This window comes from Phallusia mammillata, chromosome 3, assembly GCF_965637545.1.
Source record: "Phallusia mammillata chromosome 3, kaPhaMamm4.hap1.1, whole genome shotgun sequence".
Lineage (NCBI taxonomy): Eukaryota > Metazoa > Chordata > Ascidiacea > Phlebobranchia > Ascidiidae > Phallusia > Phallusia mammillata.
Window position 1 is genome coordinate 9,086,790 of NC_137254.1, and position 24,728 is coordinate 9,111,517.

The following is a 24,728-nucleotide window of genomic DNA, read 5'->3' on the forward strand; positions in this document are numbered from 1 at the left end:
TTTCCAAGCTTTTTTACAATTTTTTTACAAACCACAGAAAGTTATTTCAAACAAACAGCTTCGTGAAACTGCAACGTTACCGTACGGCAAATTTGTTTGCTCGTTGTTTTTTTCACCGTCATTTTATTGTTTTTGTTCTTTTTCGATGTGGCACCTTAGTTACGTTTGTATTATGGTAACCTCGCTCCTTCCCCTTAAGGGTGATTGGTTTGTTAGACGTTGATAGCGCTGGAATGTGCCTTCCTGTTCCGCATACCTTAAATAGGGCATCGCTAGTCGACGAAATGTTTCTTTGTTCCTCTGAGCACCGTGAAACGTTGTAGTGTTGTTGGTGTTAGTATTGGTGGCGGGTTGCCACGTGCCCGGTGTAACATTGTCTTTAACATTGTTTCAAATATAAGTCCGCGCCCATTAGGTAAACCAGTGTGCGGTCATGTGCCGTTATTCCAGAGTTCTGGACCGGTTGCGCATTAAGTAAGCAGCCTTTGTATATAAGACCAATTTATCAAGCGTGCCGAAATAATTCGGTAACAAATTGGCGAGCACGCCAGGAACGTGTCACCACAACCCCGCTGGTTTTGTTTGACGGTTTCATTTTTTATAGTTTATTTTCGCAAATATATTATATTTTAAACGATGTTTTTTAATGTCATGCAGGTGGCTGGCCGTCATATCGTATTGGTTGCAGGAGTTTGGTGTAAGGCTTCGGACCCACGTCGCTTCACCAAACTTGATGTCGGAGTTACTCGTCGGGAAATGCAGACGAATCGCTTATCCTGGCATACGCAAGCGATAAGAAAATGAGGCATATTTAGTCAAAGAATCCATTCGAAGAGCCGGAGCCTGATGCTCTTTTATTGCGAGCTAATGCTGTTATGCAACAGACCTGTTTATGTTCAAAAATTGTCATTAGGATCGGTTAGACATTTGACAATTTATTGCCCCATAGTGCTCTGTGTTTTTTAGCAGCTAAGTGACGTTGCGAAGTGCTAGGAGAGTAGGACGAATTCAGGTTGGGGAAATGTACCCCAAACTAGTTTGCTTGTTGGTTTTTGTCACCGTCACTTTATTCTTTTTCGTTGTCGCACCTTAGTTAATCTTGTGGAATGTTTGGTTCGTAAAGCGTTGATTGCGCCGGAGTGTGCCTACCTAAACCGCATGACTTTAACAGGGCGTCGCCAGCCGACGAGATGGCTTTTTTTCTCTGGGCACCGTGAAACGTTGTTGTGTTGGAATTGGTGGTGGGTTGCCACGTGCCTGATGTAACGTTGTCTTGAACATTAGTTCGAAAAATAAGTCCGCGTCCATTAGCTAAACCAGCGTGCGGGAATAATTGACGTTAGTGGCAAAGCCGCTATTGCAGGGTTGTGTACCGGTTACGAGATAAGTAAGCACACTTGGTGTATAAGACCAATTTATCAGGCCTGCCGAAATAATACAATAAGGTACCATACCAAGTAAATCAACAAGTTATAATGTAACGATTTGTATTTAACAACTAACACATTCCGGCTTGGAAGCAGCTGCTACTTTACCAACTTCGGATCTCTGTTTTTTCTGAATAACAGCGGAACCAGAGGTGACTGGTTAAAAAAGGCTTGTCTTACAACGCAGTTACGTGAAACACGATCCTTTCATAAAACCTAAACAAAAGCTTCATCGCGTGCGTGCCCCGACGACGTGTTGAAGTCACCAACGGTAGAAAGTAGAAAATGTATGGCGTTTACGCTGAAGTGAACGGCAAAGTCAGAATAATATATGGCTGGTTGTTTATTTTTATTAACGGGTGAATGCTTGAAAGCGTTTTTGCTCACAATATGTTTTCCGTCAAGTTCTCCCCTTAATGTCCCAGTCACATTACCCCTTCAACCTATAAAATCCACCAATTGTGGTTTCCACTCAACTGTACCAGTGCAACTGTGTCTCAATAGTTTGTTTTACCAAACGAAAGTAACTTTTACAACATCACTTTTCTCGAAACAACTTGTTTCAATTCAACAAAGAAACAGGTTTGATTGGCACAATAAATTACGTTATTAACCAGTTCTCTTGACATATCAATAAGACAGATTATCTGAAAACCTAACCTCTTCTAAAACAACATTTACTGACAGAAATTACTATTCGCAATAACGTCTGAACATATGTCTGTTTCCTTTGCATAGAATTTTTGCATAATATCTGCCTTAAGCGTGCAAAACAGCTGTTTGACTCTTTCCGAATAACAGCACAACCAGAAGTGACTTGTTAAAAGAAGGTTGGCCGACAACGCAACTGATACGTTTGAAAACTCGATTTGCTCACAATGCCTGGATAAAAGCTTTTTTACGTTCGTGCCTAGGCGGTGGGTTGAAGTCACCAGATCGCCGTTTCATGCGACATGGTGAATTGTATACGCTGCTCTGCAAACAAAAGTAACGCAGACAAAGGATGTCGCGTCGAACTAAAATGAGAAAATGGAACATAAACACACGCTTTACGGGCAGGAACTTGGCCAAATGGCCTGGCGCGCCTGACCCACATACGGGCATAAAAACCTTGATCGGGATTCGTCCCCGGGAGTGTCCTGGGTTCGAACCCCGTGAAATTTTTACCACAAGCTTTACCATAACGATACAACTGATGGAATTGGTAAACAACATTTCCTACTGAATTGGTGAACTTTCCTATTTTGGGGCAGGAGAAAATGTTAAGGCTTGATGCAGGCTGATTTAAAACATCAGTTTTTTTGTGAACCACTGTCTTTTATATATTGCGGACCGTTTTTGAAACTGAAATTTTAGCGCGGACCGGCCTTCATGAAACTACAAATATGTAGCGATGAAACGCCTAAATTAGTTTATCATCCCCGGGTTACATGGGTAAAAGTTTAATACATTTATCGAAAAGGTATAAGGTCTGGTAAGAAACTCGTCGCATTTATCGAACTCGCCGGTACTGGGCCGCGGACAGGCGGTTGCCGACCACTGCACGAAGGGACCGCGGACCCCAGTTTGCGAACTCTGCTTTTTTCATGTTTTGTAACCTGGTAAAGAAAATTCAGTGTGAAAACCACTAAATCTGTCGCTACATTTTATTTGTTTTATCAAAACAAATGCATTTCGCTATAAAAAGCATCATCAGTGTCTAAAAACAAAATAAAAAGCGGGATAGAAACAAAAAATACCAAAAACACGCACCCCAGGCCAACCGAAAAAAACCTCCCCTGTCTTACAGCACTGCAAATGCAGACCGGCAGGTATGGCGATGATAAAAACCACAAACAGGGCGAGGAAAAGATACGGGCGCAAAACGAAAAAACAAACACGATTGTAACAACAAAGCGATTGCAGTCGCCGAACTGCCATCGCTTGAACGTTTATTGTGACGCCCGTTAAAATTAGCCTATGGTTGTTCAAAGAGAATTACGATGTTTCACATAAAGTAATCATGAACCATAGAAAATCAAATGGATAAAAAAAAACGTTTTTTTGCAATATTTCAACAATACGTTGCATGCTCCATTTGGAAAATCTACAAACGTACGAACTCACATTATCATACACAGTTTACTAAGTACCGATCAATGGCGCAAGAGCATTGGTAAATACTTAAAGCATTGATGGCTATCAGGGTTGGATCGAGCAGGACAAATTTACACACACACAAAAACAATTTTGCGTGCATTTTTACGCCTAAATGTAAGAAATGTAACATTTTTACGCCCCAAAAGTTTTATTTAATTTTGTTTAATTTAATTAAATTCGCATTTAAGCTCTCCAGTTGGTAAAAATCAGACAATTTATGTGTTTTTCCTATACCCGCTGTATTATTTTTGACACAAAATGGCGCTATGAGGCTTTATCACGTAACAATAGCAATTTGTGTTTTTTTATACTTTAGATTGCATGCCGCTCAAGTTTCATGCTCAGGGAAACACAAGTGACCAAGACAGGATAAAACCCAAAAATGTCCTTTGTCAAGACTCAGCCTCTTTATAACTGTCCACAATTTGTTGCATCACGTCAAAAGATTCCGAAAAAGCTTCTTTGTTAGTTCCGTATCTTTCGTACCAATGTAGGTAGGCTCCGCTTTTGAACATGATTTTTGATTTTTTCAATACTTCACTGCAATATTGAGTTCCGCTAGAGGTCAGGTTTGAGCAATAAGTAAGAGATCTGAAATTAGAACACACATTTAAGACCACGCTTTTGTCAAAAAGTATGGTCTATAAAAAGCGTAAAACTTGTTGTGGATTTGACAGCACAAACGTTATGGTTCAAACCTCTAAAAAAATCATTTTAAGGGTTAAAACAATGCCCTTTTTGTTTCACAAGTGGCCTTGAGAAATTAGTACCAAGAAAACGCAATTTTTCCGAAGCAGTTGATTGGCCATTCTGGAACTAGTTTCCACTATGGTTTATGTCCAGTTGTAGCATCGAACAGAATTAGTGAGGCAAGACTTTTCAGCCTGTCACTTCCAACAAACTGGATTGCCGTTGAATGGCTACATACGACCAATATCTTGTCACTAGCTGCACTGATGAGACCTTATAGGTCGAGACAGTATGCACTGTCTGCAGTTAACTAGTGTTTCAATTCATCTGTCGTTTATACATGTTGTACAACGTATCAATGTCATTAATTCTTAAGTAAAGTATTTACCGTTTTTTGCTCTTGTTGTCTTCCCAAATGTCAACTGGAAAAGGATTCCACGGTACGAATTTTGCGTGACCCTAAAAACAAGGACAAGAATTTTCACCAAGCAACATAAATATACTGAATATGATTTTTTAAAATAAACATACATTCATAACTGAGATTGGCCCTAAAGCGTTTATGCACGGCAGCGATCACGGCGTAGTTGTATATGGTTCATACGCCAGGCTTCTTGAAGGCGTTATATCGAATCAAGCTGGTCACCCAAACATTCCTGTATGGCACGGCACACAAAAAAACAGCATGCCGTGGGATTCGACCCACAAGAGCCTATTTACATATGATAGCTTAGGAGTCTTGACTTGTTTTGGTATAACGTCTTTTATGAGCTCATCGCAATATACTGCACTACAGTATTTATATACTAAAGGTGTTACTTTTTCTATACAGTTTACGGTTTTCTATACAGTTTCCACGTACAATCAACTGTACCGTTAGTTATATGCATGACCTTACAAGCTTAAATCGGGTTTCCAAACGAGCTTTGAGCGGTTAACCATAGCGCCTGTTACATACACGACTTTGCAAGCCTAAAGCGGGTTTCCCGATAAGCTTCGTGCAATCAACCAACCGCTTGTAACATGACCAACATATGTGCTTAAAGTGGGTATCCTAACGAGCTTAGCGCTTGTTACACGAACGACATTGCACGCATAAAGTGGGTTTGTGAGTACCCAAGAAAAAAGTGAACCTACACCAAGGCCAACCTGTTTCACACAAACTCTATAAAGGTAGAAAAACTAAGAAATTGACCTTTAATTTTTGTTTCCAGTCCACAGACAGATAATCATGTCCTCTGGCTACAACGAGAGATGAAATCGTTTTTCCATTGACGGACGCTTGTTTTGCTTGACCAACAAGTGACCTGGTCATCTTGGTCCAGACCTGTGTGGGTGGAGAGGGTTCGCTGACGTGTCTATGACGTAAGAGTCACGAGTTCAAGTGACGTAAATATTTTAAGACAAAAATAACGAAAAACGCAATTTCACCAAAATTTCATTTTTGTTAGGCAGCGCTATATAAAATACTATCTCCATGACGTCATGAAAAATAAAGTGAAAATATGTAACATATTCAATATATTGAAACAAAGTTTGCTGTTATTTTTTAAAAATATTTTTTGATTGTAAATATGACGTTATGATTGCTCCAGTGACGTAGGAGCCGCGTCACTATAATTTTCACCTGCTTTTAAGAAGTTTCAACGACGGCATTGGCGCAACAGAGCGACACAATTCCCACGGTTCCATTCCTATTGAAACACCGCCGCTAGACGGTGTTAGAGAGTCGGTTGGTGCGAAAAGACACAACATGGCGTCGGCCATGTGGCTGTTAATGTCCTTCATAGATACTGAGCCAGATTGTTTTGCTGATAGCATCTCCACAACTGCGTCGTTTTCGAGCAACATTATTGCGTCACTGTTCTGGTATAGTGACGTCATACTTAACAGCTGGTTGTAGTTTTGAGTGGGGGATTCCCCAACGCTGAACGGAGTGACTACGTTCCATAACCTAAAAAGTAGAGAAAAAAATCCAAATTAATTCGAAACTTCCTTATTTTTGTTAGTCTTTGTATTTTAAAATAACCAAAATAGGCCAATGTAAAAGCACCATTTCATATAAATGATAAACTGCAGGCAGCGTTTCAACCTACAATATTTTTATTGGTGCACCTGATGACATGAGATAGGCCATATCGGCTAATATAGCCAGCACTCCAGTTTGTTGGGAGAAGCAGGCTAAAAAACCATGCCTCATGTATTTTTAGATTCAACAATTGGGCAACATAGGAAATAAACGTAAACATGTTATATTTCAGGAGCAAATTTGTTTTGTCTAGACTTTTTCTTCAATTAACTGGTTAAATTATCAACAAGTGATAACAAAATTAAAAATTAAATGGGTAATTCTAATAAATGAGAAAGAGATTAAGTCTGTATTTTCCCAAAAGTGTCCAATGTACTATGCTTTTATCATTTACTTTCACATACAACTCGCAAATATCTAATATAACTTAACCCATCAAGACGACCGGGTAGTTAGTACATCTGCCGTTTGTTTACAAGGTTATGGGTTTTAAATCTATCTCGGTCGCCTGTGTTGCCTTGAACAAGGAACTTCAATTAAAATAAAACTGATTTAACGGACTTGCAATTAAACTGGCTGCTCGACGGCGGACGCCTTCAAGCGTTGCCCGCCCACCGAGGATAAAAATTAATCAAACAACAGCAAACAAACCTTAGCTTTCTCTTATAATAATAAATAGTAAATAAGAAAAAAAAAAACAGTAGCCTGTAAGCAGTTGGATAAATATCTCGCAGCTCTTCACATAATCTTGACCCAAACCCCGATCCGGTTCCACCTGCCAAACTTTGGAACCGAAGAAAGCCAGAAAAGCTCTCACATTTTTCGATTTTCAACCGAATCGAGTCTAAACAAGTTTGAAGCATCGTCGAATCAGGGTCCAAATAAATTTGTCCAAATCCAGTTTTAAGGTTGGGTACATCGCCCATAATTTTGGCCCCTGGGAGTTTGTTGTGACCCAGGGGCCAGTTGGACCCGCAGCCTGTTCGTGGCTGAATGCTGGTTTCAAGGACATTAAATTTGTGTTAAAATAAAAAAACATAAAATAAAGTGTACATTAAATTTAGCATTTACCGAAACGTTAAATTTAGCATTTACCGAAAGGTTTAAAAAACAAAGCATGTCGCTTTTTCCGTTTATTTAGGCCTTTATTTTCACCATTAAACTTATGAACAGATCCGTATATAGTGTTCCACATTAAATTTAGTGTTTCTAAATTCTAAAAATCCGCAACTCTGGTCAAAAACAGCTCAAAAAACGCAACTGTGAGGTAAATTAAAAAGCAAGTCGAATTTTACTGTACTTAACCTGCATAACAAAATGCATCTAAGACCAAAAACTTGTTGACAAACCGCCCAAAAACGTAACCCGCAACTCGATGTCGAAAACCAGCCCGATTGGGCGTGAAAACCGCCACCACTAACAATATTGTTACTTAGAAAGTTGGCACAAGTTAAAAAAGATTTCTATTTTTTGACAATACAGTTGTTATTTATAATATTGTCTAAATCGTAGAATGCAATTAAAACTATCTTTAACTGACAACAAAAGTTTCATAAATTTTTTTTTACGACAAAAAGACAATTTTAAAAAGTTCACCCATTTTAGGGGGCTAGTGGGGCAGGTTGAAACACATCAATTGAAAACAAATAGTACACTAGGTTGTTGTTTAAAAATTGGTACAAACAAAATATAAGTACTTCATATTGGATCAAAAGTGATAAACATTATAAATTAAGAAGAAAAAATGGTAAGAAAAGATAACTTTTTAAAAAAACACCCTTTTCACTAAATGCAAAAAACAAGGAATACCTTGGAAGCTTTTATTCTCCTTGAAAAATGCCGAATAACCTTCTTTTCTGAGTCAATAAACAAAGCTCTTGGATTTCCATCCATTTGAAGCAGAACATGGCGATTGGCATTGTCATCTTGATATCTTCCTAATGATTTTAACCAGTAATCTTCACCTATTTGTAAACCGCATTGCCCAATATGCAAATGCACTACAGACATTATAAACATCTTTAAAAGTAAAAACAAAACAATAAACAAATATTTACAAACGGAATGTAAAATGATAAAGTTTTTTTTAAAGGTTAGTGCTATACGGGTTTGGGTGAGGTTTTATGTTAATAATAACAATAAAACCTACATCCAAACTTAGTTCCTAACGTTAAATTTAGTGCCCAACCCTATGTCAATCTCACATTTAATTTAAATAACTATGCTCTTTAAGCTGCTCCAACGTACATCTGTGCCAAATTAAAGAAAGTAATTGGGCTCGGAATGTATTTTTATTTTATTTTTTGGTAATATTGTATACGCGTGGATGCTCTTTTGAACTAGGCCTATCATACGTCCTCTTTTTGGAGGACATGTCCTCCTTTTAGACAAAAAACAAGTTGTCCTCCGAGGACAAGAAAAAATGTCCAAATGTCCTTCTTTTTAAGGAATGTCTGATTTACCAAATACATATGTAACAATTATGCCTTTATATATATTTCTCTTATTTTTTAATGAATTCAGTTTTTACATTTTTTGAAAATACAAGCTTATTTTAGTGTTGTGGTATGATAAACGTTAAACTTTATCCAAACTGTTGTATACCGTCTAATTTCTGAAGCCTTTAATTTTTGGTGGGACTCAAAAGGGTTTTTCCATGTTATTTTTAACAATGTGTCCTCCTTTTTTAGGGATGGAAATACGGTAGGCCTAACTTAGGTGATTGTGAAAGGCCCGACTGAATAGACATTGTCTGATTTTCGATAAAGAAAGTTCGGACTTGTAATTAATGGTAATTAAAGGCCCGGTTGAATAGAAACTGGCTTCCTTTAGTGATTTTCGATTAGGAAAGGCTTGACTTGGGTAATTGTTAGTTGGGAAAGTCTAGACTGCACATAGAAAAGGTGATTTTCTATTGGTTTCGAAATTCGAATGCACAAAAAATTAGCAAATGCTTTTTAAAGTTAACAAAAACATCCCCCCTTTCGTTTGTACCGATGATTGTCAATAATGTTGACGATTTGCAAAGATAACAAAACCTTCATAGACTCGGTTAAATAGTGGGACATATTTTAGCGGTTCAAGCTCTGATATCGTTTGTTGACCGTTTTGCAGAAAAAAGAATAAATAATTAACTTGTGGTCATGTAACCTATTTTAAAGTAAAACACGTGTAAAAAAACTACACAAAGTATTTGCAAAATATTCAAAAACCATAAACACCAGAAAATGCTTAAGCAATTGTTACTTGACTTTAATTTTAGTTTGTTCTTACATATCATAAATATAGCGAATAATGCGATTAAATTCGAGGCGTGTTGTCTTTGAGTGGGGAGAAAAGTATCAAACACGTTTATAGATAAATACTAGTTCAAGGAAGTCATTAGGGGAGATTAGGGACCATTGGGCCAAAATTCAGTTTTTCATGACTATTTCTTTAAGTTCGAAAGAAAAATTGCCATTGAACACCTGTTCTAATACTACACGTTTTAACACACTTACACAAGGGCATACGTTTCTTTTTTGGAAATGCGTTGGCAAGATATTCCGTTTTAAAAATTACAAAAAATATGGCTCAAAGGTCCTTACCCTTGGGGACCATTGAGCCTCGCATAAAGGACCTTTGGGCCAATATTTTCATGTGATATTTTGGACCATTAAGCACACATGGGGGAGCTTATTATGGGTCCCCTTCCCTGAAGGGGACACATATTGTTTTTTTTTTTTTTTTTTTTTTTTTCTTTTTTCTTTCTTCTTTTTTCTGTCTAACGCTGGTTTGTGAGACGCGTTTGGTCAAGAAAGAGTGCTTCAAATTTATTCAAATTTACAGAGATGTTAGTTAATAATCCAAATTTGATCCTCCTGAAGTTTGACCCCGTTTGACCCAGCGGTTCACCCACAGGCCCCCTAAACGTAAAATTTTTAACGCTGGTTTGTAACGCTCGTTTGGTAAAGAAAAAGTGTTTCAAATTTATTTAAATTTGGACATATGTTAGTTATCAATCTGAACTTGATCCTCTAGAAGTTTGACCCCGAATAACCCAACGGTTCACCCACAGCCCCCGAAACGTAAAATTTTTACCGCTGGTTTTTATCGCTCGTGTGGTAAAGAAGGAGTGCTTTAAATTTATTCAAATTTGGACATATGTTAGTTATCAATCTGAACTTGATCCTCTAGAAGTTTGACCCCGAATGACCCAGAGGTTCACCCACAGGCCCCCGAAACGTAAATGTGTCTAACGCTCGTTTGGTCAAGAAAGACACTGTAGGCAGAAGTACCAAGAAAGTAACTCACTGGTTTACGATAGCGGGAGGGCTCAGCTTGACGTCGGACAGACGTTTTACGAGACGTCGTTTCAGTGATTAGAAATCAGCTGTTTTGCACAGCAATGCTATGTCGTTTTATTAAGTTATCACTCACATTTTTAGTTTTGGCGAAGGTTTTACACCTATGACGTGATTTAAACCTAATAACCGTGCTTCGGTTTTGTGTATGTCAAGAAAAACTTTGTTTTGCAAAGAAAAGATGAAAAAATTAACTTGACTTTTTTGCCAAATAAATGTTTTTTTAAATGCTCGTTGGCGGCCAACGCCGCATGATCACGGGTTACTTAAGGTCAACTAGTCGGTATTACAAACACAGTTCAACTTTCTTCATAACGTAGCGTTTTTTGACAATTAATTTAGGAGTCAATACTCAAGGCATGTATAAATTAGGCTTAAAAGTATTGTTGAACACTAAGGACGGCATGCTATTGAAAACGGTGTCAAAAGATCAAACAGTCGTTTGGCGTGTGCACACTGAGAGGTTACTACAGGTCAATGATACTCGTTTTGCGAAACAAAGTTAAATGAAAAACAATTTGTTATGTATACACTTAATAATAGTGCAAAAAGAATACGAACAATTTTTTTTTTATTGTTGGGTTAATGCTTTCTAAAAATTTGTCCCTAAGGATCTAAAAATCACCGCAACATTTGTTTACTGTAAATCCGCACAAACGCACGTATGGGGACCCATTGGTTTTTGTTAACAAAAACAATCATATGTGTAGATCAAATAATGTGTATAGTAAATTGGAAATATATATAAAATGGAAGTATATCAGAAAGCCACTCTTCTAGTTAAGTGTTGTGTTTGAAATCTAATATTAATCAAAAGAAATAAATACAACCAGCATCAATAGCTTTATAGGCCGAGGACCTTTGGGCCATGCCCAATGGTGTAAAGTTAAAGGGCCATGCCCAATGGTCCTGTGAACAACTGGCTCAATGGTCCTGTATTGCCGCCATTACGTACTTATCTGATTGAACTACGTTACACAGATCAACTTAAGAAAAACTAATGCTCATCTAACGCTACAATTAACTAACTAATATCCTGCAAACTTCGTGTTTTAACCAGCTTTCTCTTATAAAGAAATTACAAAAATGTAAAGGAGCAAAATATTTACTTTCAAGCTGCGAAAACTTAGTTATGCTCACAGTTTCTTCTGTAAGTGACTGACCTTCTTGTTATTGCAGCTTTAAAACTATTGCAACGCAAGTACTTTAACGCATGACTGAGAACTCGCTACAGCGACCAGTTTGAGAGAAACGCATGATGGCCCAAAGGTCCTTCATGCTCAATGGTCCCGCATCTCCCCTACCTTTAAAATTGACGCCTAAGGTTAAAGTTAAGCGGGAGTTAATTTAAATCACCTCCACGTTAAATATTTTGTATGCAAATATTTGCAGGTTAACAATCTGTACTCGTTGCTGTATGGAAATTGCCCTTTGTTTACTGGTTGATTTTCTTTTTCACACAATGACCATTGTTTGTGTATATTAAAATGGTTAATGTTGTTGATTGGCTACACTGCCAGTCAATTGACATGTTTTGTACAAAATATTCCTAAGAAAACGTAGAGAACCAGAAATTTAAGGTACCGTAACATAAAAACGCTCATACCAGTTGTGAAAACTGTATTAAAAAGTATAGGTGTGCCGAGGGTAGGATATAATAAGCAGCAGTTAAAATTATAGGCTACAGTGTTTTTTGTTGTTGCCAAGAAATATAACGAAACAGTTTTCGCAAATAAACACGCACGACAACACAAAAACAAACGTAAACACAAAATTTTGGCAACCAACACACAAACGACAAAAGAGTACAGACGCAAATACACTAATGAAAAGGATTTTTCTCAAAATGCAACTGGGAGAACCAAAATAGTTTAAAGGTTTTGCCAGTCAAAAGTCGCTCCCGAAATGTGGGCTATTGCGACAAGGGCCAATACAAGTACAGACGACTTGACATTACCCTTTCAACACTTTGAAAAGTCGAGTTCCACACTTTTTCCGAGTGTTTTGTTGGAGCTGCAATCGTGACCGCTTAAATTAATGGTATGTTTCTTGTAGTTTTGACGATACCCGTCCGGTATTTGCATATATCTGCACAGAAATATGGATTTATTCCTTACATCAGTGGTTCCCAACCAGGGCCCATGGTCCCCCAGGGGGGCCACAAGCTGTGTTCCGGGGGGCCACGGGCGTAGATTTACAACATACACCCACTAAAAGTCATTTTCACTATAACTTTATTCCCGAATTTAATAGACTATTTCACATACTATTTGTTTATAGTGAGGTTTATCACGATCATTTACTTTATTAGACCTGTTTAAGGCCAAAATTAATACCGCATTCCAACGCGAGATTGCTATCTACATTTTAAGGGGGCCACAGTTCTTACATGGTAACTTGAAGGGGGCCACGAGGCCAAAAAGTTACTTTAAGGGGGGCATGGTCCACGAAAGGTTGGGAACCACTGCCTTACATCATTGGAAATTTGTAGGCACTTATGCCGTAACTAAAATAGTGTTACGAACATACAGATAGAGCACTTGATATGGTGATGATGTCTGCATGCTTTTAAAAAAATGCGTGATATTTTTACTCTTGTGACCATGTCTATATTACGCAATATAGCACCAACACAGCGTGGTTGGATCGACAAACCTAAACCAAAAATAACTAAAAATTAAAGCCTACTTTCAAAGTTTTACGAACCTTGCCTGATTTGAACAGTTGACATCCCACACAAGAGACTGAACCGGTCTTTGGTGATATGCAAATGCACTGTATGGTATCAACTCAAACCTCAACTTGGACGCCATTGGAAAACCATACTTCAAAACGTATGTTCGGTTGTTGCAAGTATGAACTTCAGCGGTTAAAAAGTGAACTGAGCAGCTGGGAAAATTTGCAGTTATCGGCGCTATCGTAGTTCCAATGGCGTCGTTTATAAGTTCCAAAAGATAGCTTTCATTGACTTTAGGAACAGTTACCTCAGCAGATGAACCTGAGATTTTAGGCCGTGATATCGGCTGTCGTGTTGCGCTGTATCTGACCATGATCGTACCTTTCTGGGCGTAATCTACAGGCCACTGATATTGTACACTGATAGAACGATTGCAACAATGGTACAAAATGTTGGTGACATTTACATGACATTGCGGAATTGCTCCAAACGGAGTTGGATTTATGCAGCCAGGTATTCGGATAATGCGTTCAACGCGCTGAACAACACCGTACGTGGGATCCACATTCACAAGGACTTCCAAAACTACTTTGAACTCATCACTGGGATGAATAGCAAGGCCTTGAGCCGCCCCAAAGCACTGACTCATTGATATGCTTGTTGTTGTGTGATTACCAATGCAAAAGTAAAAAAAACTTTTCGTCCGGACGCAATTGGTTTCACAGCTTCGACTGTAATTTTGTATCCAACAACAGGTGATTGCAACGTTACATTGACCGTAGACCATGTGACGTTAATAGCTATGCTTCTGCCTGTTCTTCTGCCTCCAGCAATGTAGTGGTAAGGCCGGTCTAACACTGTCAAAGCTGTAATGTTAAAAGTTTGGTTGGCCGGGTTTGTTGGGTGGAAAGTCCCGCAAATGACATCCTGTTGTTGGCAAGAGATTAAAAGGTTTTCCGCTTTGCAAGGATTTTGGCAATTGCTACTGGCAATGTCCAGTGTGTTTATGAAGTAAACGACACATAACGCAAAGGAACAAAATGAATTCATTTTTTTAACCGGATGACTGAAAAACAAGCAAAGCGATTAATGATAAACAATCCTGGTATTCAGGTCAATGTCTACATATCCTATCTGAAGAATTCCTATTTTTACGCAGTTTAAACATACACCCGATCAACCAGTTAAATGTTTGACAAAACTAACTTCCATGTAGCCCAATATGTTAGGCTGTTGTTCCGCACAGCAGACAAGCCGTAACAGTGGACAGTACACAATAAAAGGATCAACACACAATGCCGAAAGTCTCTAACCCAAACTTCAAATAATAATTCATCAGCCCTAAATGCACTAACGAACTGCTTACCCTAACCTACTATATACCATTTATCGGTCTGGTTTTCCCGCCTAATGATTTCAACTGCCTTGATTCTAAGGGCTGAGTATGTCTTGTTTTTGTTCTGCATTAGAAAATCTGTTCTAAATAACTATAGCCGGTTGCTTAAAAGTTATAGATTATAGCATCGCTGAGTTTTTCGTACGTTGCTGAGCTATGTCACGTGTACATGATGTTCACCTCGTTTTCGTCACAAACCTGGTGCGAAAACGTGCTGAGAAATCAACTGATCGTTGCAAAACTCGTTTTGCGCGGTAGACCGTATTTCGTTTTCGTTGCCCAGATGATGACAGTTTCAAAACTTCGTTTGTCGTATGAAACAAATCTGTTTACCAGTCGACTGATAATGCCTTGATACAATAAACCAATTAAGTCGGTAATCCTTATAAGTAACGCAGCTAAATATAAAGTGTGCCATTGGGGGTCGACTAAAAGCCTGACTGGACTGACTTTAGCTACAGTGCTTCACAAAACATGTTTCGGGCTGATTGGGCTCACTTCTCCGAAGAGTTGTTTATTTAACATGACTTTCCAGACTATGGATCGTAGGAGACGACTTACGTCATGATCGATTGCAGCACGCCTGACTGCGTTAATTGTCAATACAGTAGGCCAAACTGCATTATACAAGGCCAGACTTGGGTGATTGACGATCGGAAAAGGCCTAAATTTAAGGGTTGCCAATTACATAAGGCCTGGCCAAATAAAGCGTAAACAAAGAAGGCAAGGCCTGTTGGGAAAGGCCTGACTTTTGTGATTGTCGATAGGGAAAGGCCTAAAGGCATTAGAGAAGGGTCGACTTTATGGATTGTCTACAGACCCAACGTAGCTACATTTCTTGTTCATCGTCAATTTTACCGGCAAAGTTATCGCCGTTCTTTATGTGGGGGGCACCAGTTGCCATGCTGAACAAAGCTCTGCAGAGGCGAACGTTTGCGCACAAACTTGAATTCATGTTTAATCGTGTCTGTGATATAACTTGTTGTTGGAATAATTTTAAAAGAAGTAAATTTACTTGGTAACCTGAAATATCGTTTTCAAGGAACAACAAATTCAAAAATGTTCTCGAAAGTTTGGCAAACTACATATCAAAGTTCAAAATAACCGGCTGTAAACACTTTTAATAGCCTTGGTATTTAGTAAGCCACCCATTTTTAACTTGTATTTACGTATTGTGACGTCATTACGTTTTTAACAATTGTTGTGCGTCATCCGATTCTACAAGTTAAAAAAGTCCACCATCAACATTTGCAATAGATTTGCGCCGCTGCCGATTACAGAAGGCCTGACTTAGGTTAGGCCTACCATACGTCCTCTTTTTGGAGGACATGTCCTCCGTTCAGACAAAAAGCAAGTTGTCTTGTCCTCCGAGAACAAGAAAAATGCCCAAATGTCCTTATTTTTAAGAACGGCTGATTTACCAAATACATATGTGACAATTATGCCTTTATACATATTTCTCTTATTTTTTAATGAATTTGGCAAATACGGAATGAAACTAAACATATCACTTTACAAGTTGAAATTAATTACCCTAATGTACATCTGTGCCAATTTATTGCAAAATCATAGGCACAGAATGCATTTTTATTTTACTCGAAATATTGGACACGCATGGATGACTCTTGTAAACATGCATCGAAAAAAGTCATTTTGTTAATAAATACGGAATGAAAGCAAAAATGTCGCTTTAAAAGTTAAAACTGCTGGCTCCAACGTACATTTGTGCCAATTTGTAGAAAAATATTAGACCCGGAATGTATTGTTTTTTTATTCCGAATATTGGACATGTATGGATGACTTTTGTAAAAAAGCTTATAAAATTGTTAATTCGTTGGCAAATACTAAAGGAAAGCAATTATATATATTCCCAAGTTGAAATTACCGTCTCCAACGTACATCTGTGTCTATTTATTGCCATTTTTGTCGCAAAATGTAGTTTCTATTTTATTCAGAATATTCGACATACCTCTCTCCATAATTTTTTGTAAAATATGTTTTATTTATAAGTCACAATGTGCTTGACGTACCAAGATTATGTATATTTGTTTCAATAGTCTCCTAAATTGCTTGTTAAAACATGTAAAAGTTGTTTTAAAGCAGCAAGCAGTGGTGCGTAACGGATGTTTCCTTTTTTACATTCCATTTCGGCGAAATAATAATGGTGCAATGTCGCCATTCAGGCCCGCATTGATTTCTTATTTCATCTTGAGTGACCTATTGGTGACCACTTTTTCTTGGAATTTTGTAACTTTAAGAAGTCCCGAAAAAGCGTTCCCATTTCAATACAACTTTATTGTCAAGTTCCTGGGAAAGATGTATAGATGCAGCCTTTTGTCTTGACGAAATTTCCTATGAACAGTTTCACCACTGTTAAAAAACATTTTCATTGAACTGTTGGTGACTATTTTTATCTTGGAGTTTCCTAGCTTTTGGCTGTTCCCCGAAAAAAACTTTCCCAATTCAATACAACCCAGTGAAGTCCCTGGGAATAACTTAGGTAATGTAAACCTCTGTTGCAAGAAACTGACTCATTTTATGTGCCCAATTAAATATATGTACAGAATATGTAGAGTTCACCTTACTGACATCATCACTTCATAACGGTTTCTTTTTAAAATACGAAACTGATGATTCAATTTAGGCGAAGTAGATATACTCCATACATATTCATTGACTGATTCTGTCACTTGGAAAACATTCTTTTCAAGTAGGAAATCGAATTTAACCGTTTTGTCTGCCCACTTAACTGCATTTAGGAAATCAAACATTTTGATCCATTTTTTTTGAAAAAAAGGTTCGAAGTAGTAATTTAGGCTACCGAATATTCGCCGAATCTTTTACCTATACTTCAAAGCACAAACGTGTTTTTTCAGCCTATTTCTGTACCAAAAATTTTTTCAAACTGCCCAAGTCTAACATATCGTCAAATAGTTTAACTTTCATAGCATTATCCTGTATTCCACTCTTTATTTGCAGTTTTGCAATGATGACCGATGAGCAGCTCTAAAACCCACAGAACCTACATCATGTTGCAACATAACTATTCTATTGTAGTAACAATATCTTTGCCTGGAGGTTAAGTTGTGTTTTAATGCCAAAAGCGTAGGGTGACGTCAGATATGACTCGCTTGGTTTGACTGAGTTTTAAAGTTTATTTCGCTTGTTGAACGAAAACATAGCGACACAATTGCACTAAAACAATCACCAAGCCGAAAATATTGAAACATTTTGGGGCTCAAAATAGTATAGGACACAGTTTGTAGATATAGCTGAAATTTCCCCCAAGGACCGGTTAGTGCAATAAACGATCTGAATCACTTCCGTGTGAGGTTTCTGTGTTGCGTTACCATAAGAGACAATTATGAATCAAAGGCCTTTGTTGTTACACCATAGGTGAAAACGTAACAGTTTTTTAAAATAAATTCCGTCATAATGCAACCAACAGTTTATTTGAAGTAAAATTGGGCTCGTTTTTTGGGGCTAGATTTTCTTTTTGGGGCGTTTTTGAGTTACTTTTGATAAGTCGTTGATATATACAAGCTATTGCTGCCAGGCATAATATCAAGTTTGTAGAGCTCTTCTAGCAAATGTAATTTTATTCCGACGTTTTGACGTCCTATACAGGTCATCAGGGTAAATAACACTGATTGCGACTAGTACAGTGCACGATAAACAAAGGTCGTTGATATGTTTGCCAATTCTGTGAGTTCGGCGAGACTTTATAAAACAACTAATTCTCTGCCATAGGCTGTTTGAGTATGAGAATTACAATTTTGAATTGCCATATTTAAACACATGTTGCAGTTTTCTAGATAAAGTTTTGATTTCTACATGTTGTTATATTACTATGGATGATTATAAGTCATTGTTGGCTAAAATGTACATTTTAAACTGGGTTCAACCTAAAGGCGTTTATGCATGCCAGCCATCACGACACATTCGTACATAAAATATAATGCTTAAGATACCGGCTCGATTGGGTATAATGCCTTCAGTACGTTAGGCGTGCAATGATTTAATTTCAAGTTTCTAAGTTTTACTTCTATGGCGTACGAAAACACAAAACCAGATCGTACAAGAACACTGAGAGCACTGGCAAGAAAACACATGGCAGTTAAAAATAAACACTAAGTTAGGGCGCGAAAAATGGTCATGATTGAACAAGGCAATGAAGTTGAGATTTTGTTGTACTTTGCCAGACATTGTTCTCACAAAATGACACTTTTATCACTTTACGTTTTGAATGACTATTCCACTGCATGGTTAGAACTGAAATTGTGTTTTCAGGGCGTTTTTGCATTTTTGTGGTGAGAAGTTTGAGGGCAGAAACTGGCTACCAGAATTCCTGTTCACAATCCTGATGGCACAATGTATCATCTTACGGCAAACCCGGTTCATATCTAAACATTTCAAACAAATCTGGTTTAGATTTTTTGCTGAAGTGCATGAAAAATAATGCGTGTATGGCAGGAAATTTAATAAAACATTATAAAAATCTCCAACATAATTAAATACTTAGCAGCATCTAGGCAACTTTTTTAATTTTACATTACAAAGTTTTGTAAATCTTTTATGGTATTCGAAAGGGTAGTGTTCAAATTTAGGCAAGTTTTCTAAGTTTCACGGTAAACATTTTTCTCAAAATCATTTATTTGTATTTGGAAGGTCTTGTTTAAACCCAGTTAAACCATGCAAATTAAACCAAATAGAACTCTAAAATTTAACAAATAATGTAATAGGACAAACTCTAGTATACTAGTTATAAAAATCATTCCCAAACCTATTGGAATTCCCGCATGATTTTATAATTTATTTGTGTTGCGTTTCATAGACACTGTTATTACTTTTATGGCTAAATATATTTGTCTCAAGAAAGACAACAAATTTTAACCTCGAAATTTACTTTTCCAAAATTGTGGTATGCAATGAAATGCACAGTTTAACAGGTAGACAAACTTACAAATGTTAGCAATCTTTGGCCTCTGGTTGGCTTTGAGGCATTTGAGACGTATTTCAATTTGACAGCAACGTTTAAATTTTGCACTGACGCATCTTTGTGTGGCTAGCTGTTGGCAATTCATCCGTTTTGACTCTGAAAATAAACAAACAACTGGTTTACATTTACAGTATTATGAAGAAGATTAAAATTTTATTTTTAGACTTGATTTGTAAGAGATTTAATTACAGATGCTACATCATGTTAATAACGATCTATTTGTGTCTTTACAAACAGGCCAGCTTGAAGCATAAATCACTGCACGAACCTATGCAAGTTATTATCAGTGCAGCTGCTGACAAGACCGTATAAGCTATGCAAGCCAGAGTACTCAAGAACTTACAAGCCAAAAAGCCAAGCAAAAACATCATGAAAATCAAAAATATGTAAAACAAGCCTAAATCAGCCAACAGTCACTTACCAGTTTGAGGTAGCAGGGTCAATACTGTCACAGCAAAGAAAAGTGCGATGTAAATCTTCATTTTGCAGGTCTCAATTGACATTTAGTTAAATTTGACCGAGAGTTTGAGTCCTATATATGCCCCTAACGACACACGGTACCATGAGGGAAAGCACCTGGTAGAATCCCCGGGTAGTCTATAGTAACGAATTGATGTACTTGGAAAAAGATTTCCCGGCAAAAGTTGCAAACTTTTAACTATCACCATATTAAGCTATGCTTGAACAGCATTCCACATAATCAATAAATAACAAAACAGGATTGTATATGCAAAACGCCCATGGGCGTCGGCACGAAGGGGCAGGAGGGGGCACTTGGTTCATAGTTGTGTGGTTGTGCGGGTATTTGTTTTTCGTTGACGCAAATCCACTGCATATATTTTATACATAAATACTTGATATAGTAATCTATCCCTGCAAGTGTGTATTTGTCAAAGTTTGACCGCCCCTGGAAAAGTTTCCGACGGCGCCCATGAAAACGCCTAATGTTTTTATCAGGCTGATTTTGAAGATGATGTGTTTATTCCCTCAACTTGTTTTTGTACAATTAAACACATTTTGTTGTTGAACATGGTATTTGACATTAGTTACCTTCATAACATGTTTTTTTGTCGTTCGCACTGGCTATTAAGGCTCAATTCTTACGCCAATAGGTAATACAAACCGCACGGCTGGCTGCTTTCCCATTTTACAGAAGGTTTGTAAACATGCAAAATGACGTAGTGTGTTTGCTATGTGCTCTGACAACCTAACATGGCTGTATCTTTAGAAGTAGCAACGTTTCTCATTAACTTTAGTGCAATTTAACTTCAATGTAATCTCGTTAAGGAAGTTGTTTTGTCATATGGTATTTGCATGTGAAGTTGTTAGTTTGAAAAGCTTTTGTTAGCGTATCTGTAGCAGGTGATATGATTGAAAGTACAAAACTTGTTGGGAAACCCACTTTTTGTTTCTGTCCAAACTTTTATGTTTTATACAAATATACTTGCTTGTTTGTTAATTTTTAAAACCGTGAATTGTGTACCTATAAGTTATGTAATGTCACTACAATTTGAAAGACGTGTTTTAAGGCTTTATATTTTTAAAAGTCACATACCAAATTTGCATTCACTAAACTTTTAATAATTGCAACACCATTATGACGCAATCAGGCGCTGCCTTTTTTCATTGTTCAGGTTGTCGCAACAATGATTGTGTTTTTTCAAAGAACCATTAGGGGAATTCCCCTTCAAGGAAGCTTAAAGGGAAACCTACCCAGGGGAATTCCCCGAAACCTACGTCACCGCATTTGAATTTATGATACCACCGGTACAGAGTTGTAAGTCGGATCGGGCTTTTCGGACTGGGTTTGAGCCGGGTTCGGGTCTAGGTTTCCCCCAAAAAACGGACCTGATCAGGCCTGATATTACACTCTGTGTCAGTGTTTTTTTTGAATAATTTTAACTAGCTAAGTAGCCAGTTGCTGAGCCTGACCTAATGTCAAACAGCCCGCAAACGCCTTGTTTAAGACCAATTGTCTATTGCATGTGTTTGTTGTCTTGGTCTTTCCTGTGGCTTCAATTTATGGGCCTGTCAATCAAACTTTCGGGCCTAAAGGGCTCCTCAAAACGAATCGGGTTCGGGCCGGGTTCGGGCCGGGTTCGGGCCGGGTTCGGGCCGGGTTCGGGCTCCAATTTCAGGCCCATTTACAACACCGCATCGGTATGGCACAACGAGCACTAATAACCATTTAAAACGGTATATCATCAAAGTGCTGACGGTTGGGGCTATTAGGGTTGGGGTTAGTCATTCTTATTAAACTTAGTAAAACTAACTTTAAAACTTAGTTCTTAATGTAAACATTTTTAAAACTATTTTCCTAAGCCTAACCCTCTTTAGGTGCTTAATTAATTACTTAGTTCTTTGCGCCACCTAGCGAAAGTCTGTCGTGAGGTACAGTGTTAGTAGCTCTGCCGCTTTGCTTGGATGAGTGTGAATTGCAGATTTCTAACCGCAGGTTGCTCCAAATATTTTCAACGGTTAGTTTAATACCCTTTGTGAATTTAGCTAAAATGAATATAGTAATGCTGTTCTCAGCCCTGAAACGTCGATGCAGACCAGCGATCACGACATATTTAACGATAAATCATAGCACGCCAGGCCTATTAAAGTCCCAGAAAGACGCGCGTCCCGAAAAGATTAACGTCGTGGGTTCGAATCCCACCGCGGGCTAGGTTTTTCTAGCATGTGCCTTGCCATATGCCATATGGGTTTGCTTGGGAGACCTGCTGATTCGGTGTAACGCATTCAATAGGCCATGATGTTTGTGAATTTGGGATTACTTTTTCAAAGCTGTTGCTGCCAGACATAATATCAAAATAATAGAGCCCTGCTGGCAATAAAATGTTGTTAGGATCACTGTATTTATCGGATTAATTTATTTTGTTCACTACCACCAAAAAATCAAAACATTTAGGTGGTGTAAACGTAGGTCCCTTGGTGTTGCAAGAAATATCAGGGGAAGTACTGGTGCCTCATGTAAAACCTCATGGTTAGGCTTCAAATAATATGATTGAATGTTGAAAATAAATGGCCTAAAACGGCAAAGTCATCTAAAGACATCCTTATACCAAAGCATCTAGCATTTAGAGCAGGGGCGTGCAACTGTTTATCGCAATGGGCCACAACTTACAGTTAAAAAATGCTGCGGGCCAGACAATAAAGCAACACATACATTTTTTAAACAGTTAAAAGCGCAAACAATTAAGTTACTCTTTGAGTACTCTTTGATCAATGGGATATATGCTAACCTTTTCGTAGAATAAATCTCAATACATTTGCTGCACCTATATATCATGTTACTGATCTTTGCTAGAAAAACAGTTCTTTCATAATGCACACTATGATGCAACAACGGGAATATGTCGTCACAATGGATAAAACCTTACCACCGTGTGACGTGTATTAAGTCAAAAATACCAGTGATGTTGTACAAATAGCAACAACCTGCTTTAACAGTGAAAAATATTCATAATTAATAGAGTACTTTTAAGTCTGCTCGGGCCACAAAAATACGTGTCGCGGGCCGGACACTGGCCCGCGGGCCGTATGTTGCACGCCTCTGATTTAGAGGCTCCCAGTTTGAAACATCTCAGGCCTATTGAGAAATTCACTAAAACATTTCCGGTGGTAACACTTTTGCGACTTGCAAAGTAACAATAAAGTACCAATAAATTCCCTGGTGTTGTTGGCTCAAGCGGGTGTACAGAGGAAAGCCTTGGAAGCGGGTGTACAGAGGAAAGCTTTAAATAATTGTGATATATTTGGCGGGCCGGCAAGAAAGTTGACGCGGACCGGCACCGGTATTTCATGCAAAAATTTGGCAAAAGGAATGTTTTAAAGCACACATCCAGCTGCCATATTCTCTGTGTGTGATGTGCTAACACATTATTATAAGACAGCAAAATAAAATAAAATTTGCTGAGAAGTTTGACTAAGCTAAGCAAAAAACAAAGTAGTAAAAAATAGGCGCAAATTATGAATACTTTGCACCTAGAAACAATGCATTTGCAAAATTTAGAGCATGTCCTGAGTTTTGTTAAAATAACTGTTGCAAACAATATACTACAAGGCGTGAAAGTTTTAACAAAATAATTCATACTTGGCTCTTGTTGTTCTTCTTCTGAACTTGAACTGTAACCGGCCACTAAATTCATAACAAACTTTAAAAAAACTATTTTTTGATCATAGACAACTAATGGCTCAATTAAATCTTGTGCAACTGTTTAGGGGAATTTCCCCGTGAAAATAGCGGTTCGGTCAAATTACTTTAAATGCAATTTATTTACCGGTAGCACGGTAAAAGAAATGGTTGCAACTTGATGCGCCTTGTTAAATAGCGATGGATTGCGCGAGGCATTTGCAAATATTTAATAACAAAATTATGAGAAAATGCTGACGGATAGGGCTATAGTGGTTTTATAATACTAATAACAATAAAACTTACTTCAAAATTTAAACGTAAAATCAGTGCAAACGTATAGATAAATCTTAGGCGCAGAATGTATTTTATTTTGTTCGTAACATTGGACACGCATGGGCGACTCATGTTAACAGGCATTCAAAAAATATCGTTTCTTTGGCAAAAAAGCATTCAAACCAAAAATATCGCTCTATAAGTTGAAATTACTTTCTCCAACGTACATCTGTGTTAATTTATAAAAAAAACATTAAGCGCGAAATGTATTTTTATTTTATTCCGAATATTAGACATGCATAGATGACTTTTGTAAACAGGCTTATAAAATTGTTAGGTCGTTGACAAATATGGAATGAAACTGAAAATATCACTTCACAAGCTAAAACTGCTTGCTCCAACGTACGTTTGTGCACATATTTGTGTACAGAAAAATATTAGGCGCGGAATGTAGTTATATTTTATTTCGAATATTGGACATTTGTGTGCATAATATTTTCCTTCGTGTGTCACAATGTCCATAGTGACGTACTAAGACTATGTGTATTTATTTTAACAATTATCTCATTCGTAACTCGTCAAAACAACTAAAATCAATTTTGAAACAGCGAGCA

At 37.7% G+C, this 24,728-nt stretch overlaps 1 protein-coding gene and 1 pseudogene across 2 annotated transcripts; both read right to left on the reverse strand.

The window, feature by feature from the left end:
- Positions 1–3,958: 3,958 nt before the first annotated feature.
- LOC145219156 (tubulin delta chain-like) lies at positions 3,959–8,295 on the reverse strand. The gene is made up of 6 exons (XM_080086546.1): positions 8,087–8,295; positions 6,991–7,305; positions 5,884–6,210; positions 5,452–5,614; positions 4,645–4,715; positions 3,959–4,157 (listed from the first exon to the last, which is right to left on the reverse strand). Exons 1-6 carry the CDS (start codon positions 8,293–8,295, stop codon positions 3,959–3,961), a joined length of 1,284 nt encoding a protein of 427 aa, XP_079942672.1.
- A 3,989-nt stretch (positions 8,296–12,284) lies between these two features.
- Positions 12,285–14,367, reverse strand: LOC145218892 (uncharacterized; annotated as a pseudogene). Its single transcript, XR_013857777.1, has 2 exons — positions 13,335–14,367; positions 12,285–12,716 (listed from the first exon to the last, which is right to left on the reverse strand). The product of XR_013857777.1 is annotated as an uncharacterized LOC145218892 (transcript).
- Positions 14,368–24,728: the final 10,361 nt, after the last annotated feature.